At 42.8% G+C, this 20197-nt stretch overlaps 1 protein-coding gene across 1 annotated transcript; it reads right to left on the reverse strand.

Annotated features, from left to right (window-relative positions):
- Nucleotides 1-1970: 1970 nt before the first annotated feature.
- Nucleotides 1971-7021, reverse strand: LOC125511320 (NADH-ubiquinone oxidoreductase B18 subunit). Its single transcript, XM_048676664.2, has 2 exons — nucleotides 6516-7021; nucleotides 1971-2225 (listed from the first exon to the last, which is right to left on the reverse strand). Exon 1 carries the CDS (start codon nucleotides 6863-6865, stop codon nucleotides 6530-6532), a length of 336 nt encoding a protein of 111 aa, XP_048532621.1. The 5' UTR covers nucleotides 6866-7021; the 3' UTR covers nucleotides 1971-2225; nucleotides 6516-6529.
- Nucleotides 7022-20197: the final 13176 nt, after the last annotated feature.

The raw sequence follows: 20197 nt of genomic DNA on the forward strand, positions 1-20197 counted from the left end.
CTATAGCGATGTCATTGTGAAACCCGGGCATTGCCAAAGAAAGCTTGTACAATCCAGAGATCATGTGATGCATTCAGGAATGATGATAGGCTTCTTAACATGACCTTGATATTGCCCGTGTAGAGCTTTTGGACAGTTCTTCCACTCCAGTACATGCAGTCAAGAGATCCAATCAAACCTGGCCACCCTCTTGCTTCGGACATTGCAAGAGCCTCTTGGTGTCTGCTACAGTTGATTCCCTCAAGTACCGAGGTCCAAACACCGAGACCATCGCGGTAGCAAATATGACTATAGCATCTCTGCATTTGCTCTCGGGCATTCGAAGGTATTTGCCCACGAATCTGCGGGCATGGCATATGGAAGCATCCGCAATGATCTCGTGCACTTCTGATATTATAGAATCCGATCCTTCCAACGGCATCCTTCTTTAAGATGAAGTAGTCTTCAAAGGACCGGACACCATGCTAGAGATGATCAAAAACATTTTTTCGCATCCAAAAAAGCCGACGAAAGTTGTCAGCAAATAGGGCATTGGGGCCAAATTAGTCGTCCATCAGCGACAAATGGCCCGGTGTGGTGTTCCGATTAAATACTCGATGACCCTTGGTCGATCCCTTGGGTTTGAGGTCCGCTTTAGAGATGCGCCAGGATCCAACCCAAAAAAATTGCCATGTTTTTTTAACATAGTACAGAGCAAGCGCTCATACATACGCGTATACATTCACTCCTATGAACGCGCATACACACTCTATCCCTATGAGCACCTTAAAAAGACTGGGCCGGCATATCATCTTAAGAATTACAAAGTTGTCGTAGGCGCCTTGTCGTCACGGGAATGTCTTCTCCCACTGAAAGCGCATCGCCGGAAATCCTGAAATAAATCCAGAAATAATGCGAGCATCAAGGTTTCCTGGTGGGTTCGGATACCATTGTTTCTCTAACCATCCAACCACATATTGGTTTGCAAATTGCCATGTCGTTATTGGATGGAGGAGCGGGCGAGTAGTTGAGGCCTGAGAGAGAATGATGAGATGGATGACACGCGGAACAGTGACGACGCGCCGGAAGGACACGGTCGGCCTCTCTCACGAGAGCAGTAAGTGGCGGCATGATTGCGCTGCGAGGGGGGCAATGCCGCATGCAGTGGGCATCCATCCATCCATCCAATTTGCCGTTCCCTGCCTCGCTCGCCCCCACGACCACGCCATGATTCCTTCTGTCTCCCCCGCGCCCATGGATCTTCCGTCCGTCCGTCGTCCGATGCGCACGCACGCACGCACGCACGCTGCCTCTAGTCCTGGCCGGCCGGCTGGCTGGCTGGCTAGCTAGATGCTGGAGGATGGATGGAACATGTGCCCGTCTCTGTTTTCTCCGTGTGCCATCATCATTCCCCTGCCCTGCCCTGGCATGCATGCCAATGTCGCCGCCGCCCCTGCCTGCCACGCTGCATGTGTCCGCCCAGTGCACGCATATGCCGCTGCAGCGGCGCCGGCGCTCGTTCTCGTTTCATTGCCAAGGACGTCGGACGTAGGGTGACCAGGATTTGAGACCCGTCCGTCTCTCAAGCTTGCACTAGGCGATGGCATTCAAAATGGCGCTGCTCACTGGCAGACATGCAGCTAGTCAGGATCAAACATTACAGGGCTACGGGCTTGGTTCCGTTTGTCAGCGCAGTTTCACAAAAGACATTATGCCTGCGGACATTTGATGATGTCCATAGGTGATCCGCGTTGGCGTTGGAGTCGAGACCCGTCTCTGAAACTTGCATCCAGTGGGCAAAGAATGGCATGGCTCACTGGCCCAGACATGAAAAACTAGTCACGCCACCGACTGAAAAGAAACAAGGCCCGTGCATGGTCACAGGCTCAGAACAACATTTGGCCACGATAACCTCACAAGGTTTAGCGGAGTACAAGCAAAGATAATCATCTTATGACAGAGGCACTACTACATCAACGTAGCTGGCTACATAAGCAGACATCCATGCATTGCATTCAAAACTTCAAGGTGTCATTTCACTCAACGAGTATAGACATCTAGTTCCTTATTGCATCATCACACTTAACAAGAAGAAAACTGGTAGGTGCTCGCACCAAAAGAGAAAAAAGGCAGGAGGAAACAAGACGGGAGTTAATTCAAACAGAACACATGTTTTGTTCATACAAGAACAACATTGATGATCCTTGCAAGCACCGCGCCCTTCGAGCTCCCATGACCAACCCATCCTGCGCATCCAAAAGGAATCCATTGATCAATAGAAATATGATGGCTGAGTGATAAATATGCGCCACAGAAAAGTACTCCCTCTGTAAACTAATAATAAAACCTTTTAGATCATATCAGATGGAATGAAGTGTCTGGCATGAAAGGAATATAACAGAAGCAAAGACTACCAGGGGAAACAGCGTCGCATTTTCTGACCCTGCTTCAGGCCAAAACGGATAGGGAAGAAAGAAACTCTTGTTCCCAAACGTTAACCATCAGACGGGCGTAGTGATGAATTTACATGGGAGACAAACCCCTCAGAAGGCCATTGTCATTTAGGAGAATGAGATAACAGAGCAGCACCTATCAATTTTGGCCTGAAGGCACTGACCCCGCATACCCGAAATGAACAGTCAAAGGCGACAAAACCTGATGGACAGCATAGAAAGGATTGCAAATGCCAAAAACCTTCACATCAAAATGTCATGATGCACTAAGTCCGAAGGCAAGAGTACCCCACATACAGTGTAAGTGCAGGGATTCCTTTGCAGTTATTATTAACGGAACAGATGAGCCTTGACGAGCCAAAGGACACTGGTTGTAGTATGCCATTATACTCTGTCCTTTGTTTCTTGCTGTCACAGGCTGCAAACAGAATCATCAGACAAGATTGCGGAACTGCTAAGAAGACATGATTTACAGTGGACGGTTTGCAGCCATATGGGCTAGATCAGACCAAAAGATTCCTTGAATATCACATCCGTTGTGTTCTCAACAAGTCACGGGTAAGCATAGAACTCCTGATGCAAATGTAAGGTAAAACTGAAGTCTATTTCTTTGAACAAGATCTCATGATGGTTTCTTGCATGAGTTAGACAGGTTACTCTGTGTGCAGGGATTCCTTTGCAGTTACTATTAATGGAACGAAATAGCCTGGACCACCCAAAGGACACTAGTTGTATGTACAAAATTATTCTGTCCTTTGTTTCTTGTTGTCACAGGCTGCAAACAGAATTATCAGACAAGATCGTGCATGTAACTGCTAAAAGGACAAGATTTACAGTGGACAGTTTGCAGCCATATGGGCTAGATCAGATCCAAAAGATTCCTTAAATGTCACATCCATTGTGTTTTCAATATGGCACGGGCAAGCAAAGGACTCCTGATGCAAATGTAAGGTAAAACGTAAGTTTTTCTTTGAGCTAGATAAAACTAAAGTCTTTCTATGAGCTAGATCTCATGATAGTTCCTTGCATCAGTTATACAGGTTACTCATGTTAAGTTGGAAGTACAGGGATTCCTTTGCAGTTACTATTAACGAAATGAATTAGCATCGACCACCCAAAGGATACTAGTTGTACGTATACCACAGGCTGCAAACAGAGTTATCAGACAAGACCATGGAACTGCTAAAAAGACATGATTTACAGTGGACGGTTTGCAGCCATATGGGATCAGATCCAAAAGATTCCTTAAATATCACGAGACATTCGTGATAATTTCAACATATCATGAGTGGGCAAAAGACTTGACTGAGTGCAAATGTGAGGTAAAAGTGAAGTTTCATATATGTCCATTTCTTTTGAATTCCATCTTATGATGGTTTCTTGCATGAATTAGAAAGGCTACCCCTGTTAAGCTTAAGTTGAACAAGCTTCTAAAAAAAAAAGCAAGCGACTTAGCAAGAAGCAGACAGAACTAATAACTAATTGTACAGAACAAATATGAATCATCACCACAATATGCTCATTTCCGAGATTTATCATATGTGGTAGTGCCAAGCTACGGTGTTTCGCATTTGATTAACAAGTTCAACAGGTGGCAATTTTTCAGTGTAAAAATCTAAATCATTAAACGGATATGACAACATATTTGCAGAAAGAATAAAAAATATAGGGTCGAAGGACAATTTTCTTAGTCTCCATCAATAGGTCACATTTTGCAATACCATCCAGTTAGTGATTTACTAGCATCTACACTCCATTCAATAGATGGAAACATAAACAGGGATCTTTTTAGCGTCGTCCATTTCAATAGAGAGATTAAAAACTCTAGCATTCGTATAGAATCTGAAGGTTGATTGCATACCAACTACGGAGTATGAAGTAAATGAGGTTTCGAAAAGTAATGTAGGGCAGATGCATTAGGTGTATTGAATTCAAGGAAGAACAGTAAGTGTGAGAATGGTCTGGGATGCTGAATGTAACCAGAAATCAACAGATATATGTACTGGTTTTTAAATAAAGTTGTGCCTTTAACCTATTCATCAAGCTGGTTAGATAACAATATGATTTATGAACTCAAGAAGACTGAGGTATATTTCACGTAGACTATTGAATTGATTAAGTTGATAGAACAAACGGTTCACTATAGTTAAACACGATGCATTTCACAGTCGGTGGCAGATCTACCACTGGGGCGAGCTGGGGTGGCCGACCCAGGTCGCCGTAGCCAGAGCAGAGACCTCTCCCTACCTATTCTTGCGCTGGTTCTTTCAGATTCCTCCGGTAGCGAACAGCGGTGCTGCTGTTTGCCTGTTTATGTGACCTCTGCGCATGAAGGGGTATGTGAGGTTGAGGGAGAGAAGGTATTTTGGGCTTGGGCAGGAGCGATTGAACTTAAGGCCCAACGTGGATCGGACAAAACATCCACATGCAGCCAGGCAGCCACCATGGACGGTCTCTCAAAAAATGCCAGCATCGAGAGAAGGTATAGAACGTAGCGCTATTTGTGAGGCACACAAGCTAGTAAAATTCTGGCACTCAGATCAAGATCGTCATATTTGGCTAGGGGTTCCTCATGATCCATTTGCATCACTGCTATAATTTCTTTCGATTAATAAAGTTTTCAGCAGGTTCGCTAAAAAGAAAACCAGCCACCTCTCCCCAAAATCATCCTTCCTGAGTCGGCCAACTTCCCGAGCCCTAATCCACTGTTATGCGCCGCCGCTCACCGCTCCGTGCGGCGCTGCACCCTCCTGCTGCTCCATGCCACTCCTGCCTGCTGCACCACCACCTGCTCCGGGCCACTGCTTCCTGCACCGCCCACTCCTTGTCGTATTGTGGCATCAAGCGAGCATTTCAAGTGTCAATAGTATGTTAGTAGTTCTCATGGTTGTTTTATGCCTTTTCATGTTTTTAGTAGTTGAATTTCATGATTTTTGCTTGAGTAGACATGCATTTGTAACTTAAAATTTTAGACCCTCCTGCTGCTCCATGCCACTCCTGCCTGCTGCACCACCACCTGCTCCGGGCCACTGCTTCCTGCACCGCCCATTCCTTGTCGTATTGTGGCATCAAGCGAGCATTTCAAGTGTCAATAGTATGTTAGTAGTTCTCATGGTTGTTTTATGCCTTTTCATGTTTTTAGTAGTTGAATTTCATGATTTTTGCTTGAGTAGGCATGCATTTGTAACTTAAAATTTTAGACCTTAAATGTTTCGCCACGGCTAAGCTCAACAGGAAATGCATACTTGAGATCAAATGCCAAAAGATATAGGCAGCTTTTCAATATACTGGCATACAGCAAGGCCAAATGAAAGAATGAAAAGGGAAAAAAGGTCTCACAGAGACTGAGACAGTAAGGTAGCAAGTTTGTGAATGAAGCTTTGTTTTCTAATTCAACATATAACCAGAACAGATACCCCCTCTGCTGCCAAGACCAGTCTAAAATTTTAATGCTTCACTGATGCCACGAAAAACATATATTAAAAAGAATTCCAGAATAGATTATGAATTAGCTTTGAAGCTCTACAAAAATCCACAGGCCAAACAGCAGGAATTCATGTTAGCTTTATTTACACCTATGTAACCCTTTTTCGCATTTCAAAAGCTCTATAGCCACAAAATATTCACATTTGACAACTCAAAAAGTATAAACCTCCGAAATGAATAATTCACAGGCCAAACACACAGGGATTCGGGTAGGCCTTACACCAGTGTAATCAATCCCATTTTGCACTGTCAAAGCACTGTAAGGTCGAAACATTCACAATTCACAACTCAAAAAAGTATAAACCTGCAGAATAAAAATAGAAATGGACGGAGCAACAGCGAAATGCAAGGATATGGCATGAAAGCGGATCCCAGATCCCCTGCCTACATCGGTTTACAGATCTAGACTCTAAACGTTTGTCAGCATCCCGTGAATTTGAGTCGAACCCGACACAATCGTCTCGCAATCAGCTATAGGGGTCAACCACCCTACCGCAAACCCTAGCTATCCATCGAACTCCACCCAATCAACCTAATTAATGTTGACGCAATGCCTGGAACGGAAAAAGAAACGGTGGGGAGGAGCGGGCGGCTCACCTGAATCTGACGGATCAGGCGAGCTTGGCGGTGGAGGGGGCAAGGGGCACGCCGATGGTGACGCTGCCCTTGACCTTGGCGCCCGCCTGCGCCTCGCGGATCTTCTGCATCTGGAGCATCCGCTCCATGACGAGCTCGTACTGGCACTTCTCGTAGGAGTGGCGCTCGGGCTCGCACTTCCAGGGGAGGTAGAACTCGGCGACGCGGCACTTGTTGAGAGGGATGAGGAGGTGCGCGCACTGGTCGCGGTAGGGGATCGGCAGGCGCGCCTCCGCCATCTCCGCCTGGGTCGCGATCTGCGGCTTCGAGGTGCCCAGCTGCACGCCGGCCGCCGCCGCCGCCGCCTCCATCTCTCACCTTCTTCTCTCTTCTCCGGCGAGGTCGCCGATGGGCTGTGCGGGTGCGGGTGCGGTGCGGCGTCTGGTTCGGGCGAGAGAGTGGTGGTGGGTTCCCGTCGCTCTGGAGTTTTGGACTGTGGGTGTTGTTGGTCTGGGTTCGGGCGGGCTTGAGTCGGGGCCTGCGACTGGGAGTTCTTCTAGGCCGTTAAGGAGCTCCTTTTGCATCTCTACCGCGGCCTTTTAACGGTTGCATGTATTTTAAATAATTTGCCTAAATGTCTCAAAAAAATATTTGCATAAAAAATACTGGAGTATTAAAATGTTTTGTTGTCAAAATGTTTTGCGCTATATTTTGGTTTGACTAGGTAATTGCCCGTGCGTTGCAATGAGTGCATAGTGTCAAAAACGCTCTTATATTTATGGGATGGAGGAAGTGGTAGATTAGGCTATGACTGCACATCTATTATTATATTTTATGCTAATATCTTAGCAAGTTTCTATGCAATCACCATGATTTACCTGTCATCTTATTGTTATAAGCACTTACTAGGTAAGAACTTATTGACGTACGAAAGAAAATAAATCACTATGATTTATCTGCCATCTTATTGTCAAGTAGTCTCCATGTCCCATAATATAAGGTGGTATTACATTCAATATGTGAGTATATTAGATTTAATAATGTCTTATATTATGAAACGGAGGGAGTATAGTTTTGGTAAAAAAAAGTCCTGACTTGCCAAAGAAAATATAATTTAATTGTGATAAGTTGGGACGATTGAGTCGATTTTTAGGAAAAATAGATGAGAGAAAAATCAAAGATGGGGGAATAAATCAAAAAAGAGGATGGAAGGGGAACATACATAAAGAGATTCGACGAAGGAAAGGGTGAAATGGAAACTTTACATTCTTTTTAAGTAGTGTAATATAATAAAGATTATGTTGTGTAGAACATGAATATTTAAAGTAATAATATTCGAGCTAAAACTCAACATACATATGATTTATTGTGTTTGATCATATCCATAAATTCAAAGATTTTGCTAAACTTTTTTATGAATAAGAGCATTGTATTTCCCCACTTTATGCTTAAGTTGCCCTTTCCCACTTGGAAGAGATGCTACATGCTAGAACTTGTATTTAATTGCCAGCTAGAACTATAACAAGTTATCAAGATTGTCTCTTTGGTTTCATGAAAAGATTTATTTCATTACATAAATCTCATGTTGTGGTTAGAGACATTCATGATTTTTCTTAGAAATAAAGGAAATGCTACCGAAATTTAGAGTGGTGTGGTAGCATCGTCAGGTTTGCTCAAAATCTGGGGTGTCACATCTCGGTTTCAAGCATGTGTTGGATCGCCTGTATGCTCCCTTGCTGGCATTATATACTCGACGCTGCTAAGCTTACATTACTTGGGACATGCCGTGGTGGGCTTTCTCCACTAGTCCGCCTTGACCCTGGTTCCTCTCCTGCTGGCTCTGCTATCCAATCTCCATAGCATACCTAGGTCTTCCCAACTCTTGGGGTTAGCCCGATAGTGGTGGTCCTTATGGAACCCAAGGACACGGGGACATGATGATCGTTTCCTCGTCAATTAGTCCCTTGAGACATGTTGATATTAATTACCGAATCTACCTAGGAGATTAGGGTACACTTTCGTATCCCACACAACCGACTCTGATATGACCAGGGAGCTCCTGAAATGAATATTCCACCCATTCGGCAAGGCTATCTCGTCCACTTGGGGGTACGCAGTGATGCCGAAGAACAACCGGAAACTGTCCTTGAGCGAGTCGCCTAGACATCCCCAACCCATAAGGCCAGCCAGTAATTCATAGATCCATTGATGTGCTTAGTCCCCGATATAAAGAGGTGTTTAATATGCTTTGGGCCCCATTTACAAAATGGGAGCCCCAAATCACTATATCAACAAAATAATGTCACGATCCTGCGGGTATTAAGCTCGAAGCATATTGCCCAAAGGCCTTTGCTGGTCGGAAGCAATTTCCCATACCCACTTAAGGAAGAGAGCCTTATCCATCACCTTGGAGTTAGTGATTCACAAACCACCAAGCTCCTTAGACTTGCACATGGCCTCCCATTTGACCATGTGATATTTCCGTTTGAGCCTGATTCTACCTAGAAGAAGGTGGGAAGGCCCCTAAATTTTTAATTTTTTTGTTTCAAAGCGGACCCCACAAATTTTAGGGAGTTCAGTTAAGGAGATGGTTTGGGGAGTTAGGTTTTACGGAAAGGGCCAATGATTCTCGAACATTTGCAATTAACATGCAAAAAAGTGTGTAAATGACTCCATAGTAGCTCTTCTACCATTGATATTGCCATCCAAGGAGAGCCTTGTTTGACAATGTAGGTTGGACATGAAGATTTACAAAGACACAATGTAGAAGATGGTGGAATGGGGTGATGTGTTATCCTTTAAAATGGTTTGGAGAAACACGATGGACTGCGCCAGCGAGCAATAGACATTTTACTATTTAGAAGATAAGCAATGAAAGATAGGTAGGGGGATGTTGTGACAAGGCAAAGAATCAGAGGGGAAGGTACACACAAAATCAGATCGGGTTATCTCTATTGCAAAGTATTTTCCTTGTATGAATTATCAGAAATTAGCACAACACAATCCATAATTTGCAAGATTTCTTGGATCATTGAAACCAAAGGGAATGAAGTACCTCTGACATATTATTATATTAGATGAAACTCGTGTGGATGTGCCTCACATGGCTGTGTACCAAGAAACTAAAGTCACATACACCAAATAAAATATTTCTAGCAAGTATATCTTTTGCAAGGTCATTAGCATTCAAGCGGTACGCGCCGTACGTGCTTAGATCGTTTTCCTCTCATCCTGGCGACTAGAACCCTAGCCGCCGCCAAGAGGCCAGTCTTCCAGCGCCGTCCTCCGGCGGCTCCTCTCCTCCGGCACCCTCGGTCGTTGGTGGTGAGAAAGGTCTCCGGATCCACGTGTGTGGATCGTTTCTACTCCCTTGTAGTCTAGGTTTTAGATTGTTCATCATCTTGGCTTCGGCGGCGACGATGAGGACATTGAATAAAGATTCTTCGGATCCTTTTCTGACGAGGCCATCGGTCCTATGGTTAGGGATAAATTTGGAATCCAGTTTGTTCAAGCAAGGATGGCGTGGCAGCGGCGACATCCTTGTGATGGACCTATGTAATCGGGCTCCGCCGTTGCGACGGCATTTGCTCCAGTGTCGGCGCGAAGCTTGGGAGGTAGTCCAAGAGCGGATGTAGATTGTGGTCTACATCAACGACATATGGAAGATGGAACATGTGTTGGTTCGTGGTTCGTGGATGGCAGGTATTGTTTCTTCTTTCGACATCTTAGTCGTGGTGGGGTGCCAGATCTGGAGTTCGATGGCGTGTCTGGGGTGTTGCCCCGGTCTGATTCGTTCAACCACAAGGGCTTCACTTTTGGTGAGCCAGCTTGGAGGTCCGCAAAGCTGCATATCAGTGATGGAGCCAAGTCGAGCTCGGGTTAGGAGGTGATTTGTCATTCTTTTCTTTGGTGACTGTTGTGGTGGTGCTGGAGGCACATGACGGGCGTTGGTGTCAAGCTCAGAGATGTTCTGCTATCTTTTCAATTTTATCATGTCGGTCGCTATGTGACTTGTACTATCTTTATGATATGAATGAGACACGTATTAACATGCAAAAAAAGGTCATTAGCATTCCATCTTCCTGCCGAACTTGAAAAAAATACCAACTCCCCCATGATAAAAAATCATGATAAATGAAAAAAACAAATTTGTATAGAAGTACTCTAATATTAATCCTATATATGCCCTATGAAAATTCACAGTCCGCAAAATATGACAAGTCCACAACATAAGGATGAAATAGTAGCCCATGTTATTTTGAGTCATATTTTCCTACACCGCTAGTAATGTGAAATGTTGATCGAATAGAGTAGTATTTCAACAAGATTCGTGCAATGAACTTTTTTTATAAAACTTCCGATCTATTCATTAACTATCAAGGTAACAAAGAACAACAACAAAAAATTACATCCAGGTCCGTAGACCACCTAGCGATGACTACAAGAACTGGAAAGCCAAAGGCATTGGAGCGCCGTTGTCATTGTCCCTCCCTCATTGTAGCCGAGCAAACATTGTTGTAACAGACAATCGGAAAGTCGTCGTGTTAAGGCCTCATAGCACCAGCGCACCAGAACAACAACCACCAACATTGAAAAGAAGCCTAGATCGGAAGAATCCAACCTGCAAACACATAGACGCAGACGAACAAAGACCGGATCGAAGCGGATCCACTAAAGACAAACGATGATTGGATCCCACGAGATCCGCCGGGGACACACCTCCACACACCCTCCGACGATGCTAGAAGCATCGCAGACACGAGGGCTAGGCGGAGAGGACCTTATTCCATCTTCAAGAAGGCGCCTCCGCCTCGTCTTTTTGAGCATGGCATAAACCCTAACAAAACTCCAAAAAAACACCTAAAAACGAAGCCATCCCGCCAACAAAGGCCAAGATCCACTGCATCTCCATGATCCAAGGACCATAGGAGACGAGGCGGACCAACGGCGGCGCCGTCGAGAGGCAATGAAACCCTAGCTAAGAGGTCGTAGGAGGAAGTAGTGAAGGGGTATTCGTGCAATGAACTTTGTTTGAATTAGAATGATCGAATCTCCTGATCGATGGTTACAAGCCCCCTTTTATATGTCCCTAAGAGACACGACGATCCCTCGAGGAGGCGTCGGTTCCAGGAGATCGAAGGGAGGCGTCGGTTGCGGGACAAACCACAACGACGGTTTGGGCAAGGGGAGATTTTCCCCTAATTACAGAATTATTTTTAACACTCCCCCTAATCTACGCTTGACCATGTAGATCATCTTCACGATTGTCCGGAAAGCTCTATCATCTCAAAAGATTCTCCTTCAAAAGTTCTTCATAAAATCTTTGATGAGACCCTGAAACATATACTCACAAAGAAAGATAGCATAATGTGATGTCATTAAAATGAGTATATCTCAAGAAGAGACTCCCCCTGACACCTGCAAGTCCCTAAGTCTTCGCATACCAATTCCATGAACACATTTCTGGAATGTAGAATTTGGTAGAGACTTGGTAAATAAATCAGCAAGGTTGTCGCATGATTTGACTTACAGAATGCTTATTTCCCCGCTTTTCTGAAGATTATGGGGGGAAAACCATTTAGGAGAAATATGCTTGGTGATATTACTCTTGATGTATCCTGTTTGCATCTGCGCAACACAAGCCGCATTATCTTCATAGATAATTTTATCGAACCCATTCCACATGACTATTGTATGTGGTTTATCATTCTGCGAAGCCATACACAGTCGCATGTTGCTTCAAATAATGAAATTATTTCAGAATGATTGGTAGATGTTGCCACCAGAGTCTATTTCAAAGACTTCCATGATATAGCAGTGCCACCATGTAGGAACACGAAGCCGGTCTGAGATCTGGCATTATGGGGATCATACAAATAGCCGGCATCTGCATATCCAATTACATCAGAGTCCTGATTTTTCTGGAACTGGAAAAATAGGCCAACATCCTTTGTGCCTTGGAGATATCGAAAGATATTCTTCACTCCAGACCAATGACGTTTGGTGGGAGCTGCGCTATGTCTAGCAAGTAGATTCACTGCAAATGCAATATCAGGTCTTGTGCAATTTGCAAGATACATAAGCGCTCCAACAGCACTAAGGTATGGAACTTTAGGTCCCAACACCTCTTCTCCATCATCCCTTGGTCTGAACGGATCTTTCTCTATGTCTAGAGATCGAACCACCATGGGAGTTTTAGATGGATAGGAATTGTCCATATTGAATTTCTCCAATATTTTCTGGATATAGGCAGATTGGTGTACGATCATTCCTGAGGGAAGGTGCTCAAGTTGAATACCTAAGAAAAATTTGGTTTTACCCAAATCCTTCATCTCAAATTCCATCTTTAGGTGATTGCGTGCTTCATCAATGTCTGGTGTGCTGCCGATGATGTTGAGATCATCAACATACACAGAAATGATGCAAAATCCTGTAGAGGACTTCTTGATGAAAACACATGGGCAATCAGCACTATTGGAGTAACCGATAACCCACAAGTATAGGGGATCGCAACAGCTTTCGAGGGTAGAGTATTCAACCCAAATTTATTGATTCGACACAAGGGGAGCCAAAGAATATTCTCAAGTATTAGCAGCTGAGTTGTCAATTCAACCATACCTGGAAACTTAGTATCTGCAGCAAAGTGTTTAGTAGCATAGTAATATGATAGTGGTGGTAGCAGCAACAAAAGTAAAGACAGCAAAAGTAATGTTTTTGGTATTTTGTAGTGATTGTAACAGTAGCAGCGGGAAAGTAAATAAGTGTAAACCAGTATATGGAAAACTCGTAGGCACCGGATCAGTGATGGATAATTATGCCGGATGCGGTTCATCATGTAACAGTCATAACATAGGGTGACACGGAACTAGCTCCAATTCATCAATGCAATGTAGGCATGTATTCCGTATATAGTCATACGTGCTTGTGGAAAAGAACTTGCATGACATCTTTTGTCCTACCCTCCCGTGGCAGCGGGGTCCTATCGGAAACTAAGGGATATTAAGGCCTCCTTTTAATAGAGAACCGGAACAAAGCATTAGCACATAGTGAATACATGAACTCCTCAAACTATGGTCATCACCGAGAGTGGTCCCGATTATTGTCACTTCGGGGTTGCCGGATCATAACACATAGTAGGTGACTATAGACTTGCAAGATAGGATCAAGAACTCACATATATTCATGAAAACATAATAGGTTCAGATCTGAAATCATGGCACTCGGGCCCTAGTGACAAGCATTAAGCATAGCAAAGTCATAGCAACATCAATTTCAGAACATAGTAGATACTAGGGATCAAACCCTAACAAAACTAACTCGATTACATGATAAATCTCATCCAACCCATCACCGTCCAGCAAGCCTACGATGGAATTACTCACGCACGGCGGTGAGCATCATGAAATTGGTGATGGAGGATGGTTGATGATGGTGACGGCGACGAATCCCCCTCTCCGGAGCCCCGAACGGACTCCAGATCAGCCCTCCCGGGAGGTTTTAGGGCTTGGCGGCGGCTCCGTATCGTAAAACGCGATGATTTCTTCTCTCTGATTTTTTTTCTCTCCGAAAGCAAATATATAGAGTTGGAGTTGGCGTCAGAGGGCATCCAGGGGGCCCATGAGGTAGGGGGCGTGCCCTAGAGGGGGGGCGCGCCCCCCACCCTCATGGACAGGGTGTGGGCCCCCTAGTCTTCATCTTTGACGAGGATTTTTTATTATTTTTTCTAAGATGTTCTGTGGAGTTTCATGTCATTTCGAGAATATTTGTTTTCTGCACATAAAACAACATCATGGCAATTCTGCTGAAAACAGCGTCAGTCTGGGTTAGTTCCATTCAAATCATACAAGTTAGAGTCCAAAACAAGGGCAAAAGTGTTTGGAAAAGTAGATACAACGGAGACGTATCAACTCCCCCAAGCTTAAACCCTTGCTTGTCCTCAAGCAATTCAGTTGACAAACTGAAAGAAAGAAAGAAAAACTTTTACAAACTCTGTTTGCTCTTGTTGTTGTAACTATGTCAAGCCAGTATTCAAGTTTTCAGCAGAGATCATAACTAACCACATTTGCAATAATTCTCAGGTCTCATAATTACTCATATCAATAGTATAATCAACTAGCAAGCCATAATAATAAATCTCGAATGACAACACTTTCTCAAAACAATCATAATATGATATAACAAGATAGTATCTCGCTAGCCCTTTCTGAGACCGCAAAACATAAATGCAGAGCACCTTTAAAGATCAAGGACTGACTAGACATTGTAATTCATGGTAAAAGAGATCCAATCATAGTCACACCCAACATAGATTAATAGTGATGAATGCAAATGACAGCTGTGCTCTCCAGCTAGTGCTTTTTAATAAGAGGGTGATGACTCAACATAAAAGTAAATGGATAGGCCCTTCGCAGAGGGAAGCAGGATTTGTAGAGGTGCCAGAGCTCGGTTTTGAAATAGAGATAAATTGTATTTTGAGCGGTATACTTTCATTGTCAACGTAACAAATAAGAGATGGCGATATCTTCCATGCTAAACACATTATAGGCGGTTCCCAAACAGAATGGTAAAGTTTATACTCCCCCTCCACCAACAAGCATCAATCCATGATTTGCTCGAAACAACGAGTGTCTCCAACATACATCAGGTCCCAGGGGGAGTTTTGTTTGCAATTAATTTTGATTTAGTTTGCATAAAGCATGGGAGTGGGCATCCCGGTGACCAGCCACTTTCTCGTGAGTGAGGAGCGGAGTCCACTCCTCTTGAGAATAACCCGCATAACACGGAAGATAAGGACAACCTTGGTTGATACATGAGCTATTCGAGCATACAAAACAGAATGTTTATTTAAAGGTTTAGAGTTTGGCACATACAAATTTACTTGGAACGGCAGGTAGATACCGCATATAGGAAGGTATAGTGGACTCATCTGGAATAACTTTGTGGTTTAAGGGATTGCATGCACAAGCAGTATTCCCGCTTAGTACAAGTGAAGGCTAGCAAAAGACTGGGAAGCGACCAACTAGAGAGCGACAACAGCCATGTACATGCATTAAAATTAATAAACATTGGATGCAAGCATGAGTAGGATATAATCCACCATGAACATAAATATCATGAAGGCTATGTTGATTTTGTTTCAACTACAGCGTGAACATGTGCCAAGTCAAGTCACTTAAATCATTCAAAGGAGGATACCACCCCATCATACCACATCATAACCATCTCAATAGCATGTTGGCACGCAAGGTAAACCATTATAACTCTAGCTAATCAAGCATGGCACAAGCAACTATGATCTCTAATTGTCATTGCAAACATGTTTATTCATAATAGGCTGAATCAAGAACGAGGGGCTCATCATATTTACAAAAACAAAAGAGGTCGAGTTCATACCAGCTTTTCTCATCTCAGTCAGCCCATCATATATAATCATAATTGTCTTTCACTTGCACGACCGAACGATGTGAATAATAATAAGAGTGCACGTGCATTGGACTAAGCTAGAATCTGCGAGCATTCAATAAACAGGAGAAGACAAGGCAATATGGGCTCTGGGTTAATTCAACAATAATGCATATAAGAGCCACTTCAACAATTTAATTATGGTCTTCTCCTCCTGACCCCCGAAGAAAAGAAAAGAAATAAAACTATTTACATGGGAAAGCTCCCAACAAGCAAAAGAAGAACGGAAAATATTTTTGGGTTTTCTTTTTAATTACCACTACTACAGCAGAAAAATAAACTACTACTAATTTTTTGGTTTTTCTTAAGGTTTAACAAACACACAAGAAGAAAGCAGGAAAAACAAAATAAACTAGCATGGATATTACAGTGAAAGAGTATGAGCACCGACATCTAGCAATGAGTGTGTGTGAACATAAATGTAATGTCGGTGAGAAATACGTACTCCCCAAGCTTAGGCTTTTGGCCTAAGTTGGTCTATTGCCAGGGATAGCCTGGCGGATACCCGTAAGTGTAGCTGGGGTCGTACTGCGACGAAGAATAGTTGGGATCATACTGTGATGAAGAAGAAGACTCTGATTGCCACTGGCTGACAGTCATCTCTGGATCCCAAGAATAAACAGATTGTCGTGGAGGCTCATCTTGTGGTTCCTGTTCCGGGGCTGGTGCAGGATTCTTGTAAGCTTGGACGGCAGCCCACGTAACGAGGTAGGGTCCTACAAAATTAAACAAAGAAGGAGCAGGCAATGTAATAGTTTCAGGATAATGTTTATCAAAGTATAACTTATATTTGAGCTCTCCATTCCTGTCCTTAACAAGAAAATCATGGGCTATCATGCTCTTATAGTCTAGATAAGCATTAGGCAGCAATTTTTCTTCTTTCTCATAATGCCTAATAGCTATGTTAAAGTGTGCAGCAAGGCGAGAAGCATAAATGCCTCCAAAGATGGGGCCTTTAGTACGGTTCAGACTCAACCGCCTAGCAATAATTCCGCCCATACTGACAGTGTTGTCGCGGTATAAACCATGGAACAGAATAATAATATCAGGAACACTAAGGTTCCCACAGTTCCCACGACCAATCAAGCATCGACTAGCAAATAAAGCAAAATAGCGTAACACAGGAAAATGTATGCTAGTGATTCTTGCATCAGAAACCTTCCTAGTTTCTCCCACAGAGATAAGGTTAATAAATGGTTCCAACTCTTTACGAGGTGGTTCCTCTAAGATACCATCAGGAGGTATGTTGCAGACTGCGCAAAATTCAGACAATGGCATTTTCTTCACAACGTCATATAAATGAAACTCTACTGAAGGAGGTGACTCTTTAGGGAAAAAGTAGAAGTTTTGCACAAAAGTATTTGTGAGTAAGAGATACTGTGGATGTTGGTCGCGGACGAAGTCGGTGAGGCCAGCATTCTTAATCAATGAATAGAAATCCTCATAAATCTCGGCCTCTCTCAAGAAATTATCAGAAGGCCATTCACACGGCCGGATCTCCGCGGTACGAGGCAAATTATATTTGGGCCTCTGAGCTTCTTCATTTTGTTTATCCTTTGAGCTTCGGCTCGATGAACCCCTCAAAAGTCTCCTCATTATTTTTCTGAAATAATCTGAAATTTTTAGTAACTTCAAACAAAAGTGAACCAACTTCAATAAAACTGATAGCAACTACTCCTACAAGTGCCTAGAGCCTATATCAAGCATTGGAACTACTTGGAACCATATAAATTTGGCATGCAAGCTCAAGAACATGGTCACCTATGCAGCACAAATTTGCAAAGAATAAAGCACTAGAACAAAAACTAATTGGACCAATGGAGGAGTCACATACCAAGGAACAATCCCCCCAAGCAGTTTTGCGAGAGGTGCTTTGAGCAAGGAGATCGAAAATCACAGCAAAAGTGGCTGGAACTCGTGCTTGAGTTGGTTTTTCGGGTTTGTGTGAGACAGAGGAAGAAGATGGGTGCTGGGATAAGTGGAGGAGGGCCACCGTGGGCCCATGAGGCAGGGGGGCGCGCCCTAAGGGGGGGCGCCCACCACCCTCGTGGCCAGGTGGCAGCTCCTCCCGCGGTAATTTTTGCACAGTAAATCCTCAAATATTCCCGAAAAAATCTTATTAAATTGGCATGGCATTCTGAGGACTTTTATTTTTGGGATATTTTTATATTGCATGGATAAGCCAGGAAACAGACAGAAAAAATATTATTTTTACTTTATTTCTACTAATTAACAGAAAGTATAGAGAGGGTACAGAAGTTTGTGCTTCTAGTTTCATCCATCTCATGCTCATCAAAAAGAATCCACTAACAAGGTTGATCAAGTCTTGTTAACAAACTCATTCCGATAATCATGAAACCGGAGAAATTTTGAATAACACTAAGTTACCTCAACGGGGATATGCACATCCCCAATAATAAGTATATCGTATTTCTTTTTGACAGTAGGAAGAGGAAATTCAAAACCTCCAATTATAATCGATGGAATTTTTCCAATGGAGTTGATACTATGAACTTGAGGTTGTTTCCTCGGAAAGTGTACCGTATGCTCATTACCATTAACATGAAAAGTGACATTGCCTTTGTTGCAATCAATAACAGCCCCTGCAGTATTAAGAAAAGGTCTTCCAAGAATAATAGACATACTATCATCCTCGGGAATATCAAGAATAACAAAGTCTGTTAAAATAGTAACGTTTGCAACCACAACAGGCACATCCTCACAGATACTGACAGGTATAGCAGTTGATTTATTAGCCATTTGCAAAGATATTTCAGTAGGTGTCAACTTATGCAAGTCAAGTCTACGATATAAAGAGAGAGGCATAACACTAACACCGGCTCCAAGATCACATAAAGCAGTTTTAATATAATTTCTTTTAATGGAGCAAGGTATAGTAGGTACTCCGGGGTCTCCAAGTTTCTTTGGTATTCCACCCTTAAAAGTATAATTAGCAAGCATGGTGGAAATTTCAGCTTCCGGTATCTTTCTTTTATTATTAATGATATCCTTCATATATTTAGCATAAGGATTTGTTTTGAGCACATCAGTTAATCGCATACGCAAAAAGATAGGCCTAATCATTTCAGCAAAGCACTCAAAATCCTCACCATCCTTTTTCTTGGATGGTTTCGGAGGAAAAGGCAGGGGTTTCTGAACCCAAGGTTCCCTTTCTTTACCATGTTTCCAAGCAACAAAGTCTCTTTTATCATAACGTTGATTCTTTGATTGTGGGTTATCAAGATCAACAGCAGGTTCAATTTCTACATCATTATCATTACTAGGTTGGGCATCATCATGAACATCATCATTAATATTTTCATTAGGTTCATGTCCATTACCAGATTGTGTTTCAACATCAGACATAGAGATATCATTTGGATTATCAGGTGGTTTAGCAATAGGTTCACTAGAAGTTTGCACAGTTCTATCATTTTTCTTCTTCTTCTTTTTAGAAGAACTAGGAACATCAATATTATTTCTTTGAGAATCTTGCTCGATTCTCTTAGGGTGGCCTTCAGGATACAAAGGTTCCTGAGTCATTCTACTAGTTCTAGTAGCCACTCTAACAACATAATCATTTTTCTTACTATTCATTTCATCAAGCACTTCTTTTTGAGCCTTAAGTACTTGTTCTACTTGAGTGGTAACCATAGAAGCATGTTTGGTAACAAGTTTAAGTTCACCTTTAATATTAGCCATATAATCACCCAAGCGTCTAATCATATAAGCATTTTCTTTTAATTGTCTACCAAAATAAGCATTGAAGTCATCTTGCTTAAACATAAAGTTATCAAACTCATCCAAGCACTGACTAGCAATTTTAGTAGGAGGGACTTCAGCTTTATCATATCTATAGAGAGAATTTACCTTTACTACCTGTGTCGGGATATCGGGATCAGGAAGTTCTTCAGTAAATAAAGAATTGAGATCATATGTTTCTTCAATAGGCGGTATATTAAGACCATGTGTTTCTTCAATAGGAGGTAAATTCTTAACATCTTCAGCTTTAATACCTTTTTCTTTCATAGATTTCTTTGCCTCTTGCATATCTTCGGGACTGAGGAATAGAACACCTCTCTTCTTCGGAGTTGGTTTAGGAATAGACTCAGTAATTGGAGCAGGAGCTGGCTCAGGAGGTTCCCAATTATTTTCATTTGTCAACATATTATTCAATAGAATTTCAGCTTCATCTGGTGTTCTTTCCCTGAAAAGAGAACCAGCACAACTATCGAGGTAAT

The sequence above is a fragment of the Triticum urartu genome, chromosome 5A (genome assembly GCF_056163025.1).
Source record: "Triticum urartu cultivar PI428250 chromosome 5A, HENAU_Tu73, whole genome shotgun sequence".
Taxonomy (NCBI): Eukaryota; Viridiplantae; Streptophyta; class Magnoliopsida; order Poales; family Poaceae; genus Triticum; species Triticum urartu.

What these genes read in the sequence shown, in the direction of transcription:
- LOC125511320 (XM_048676664.2), bottom strand. Translation starts at nt 6,865, where the DNA reads ATGGAGGCGGCGGCGGCGGCGGCCGGCGTGCAGCTGGGCACCTCGAAG.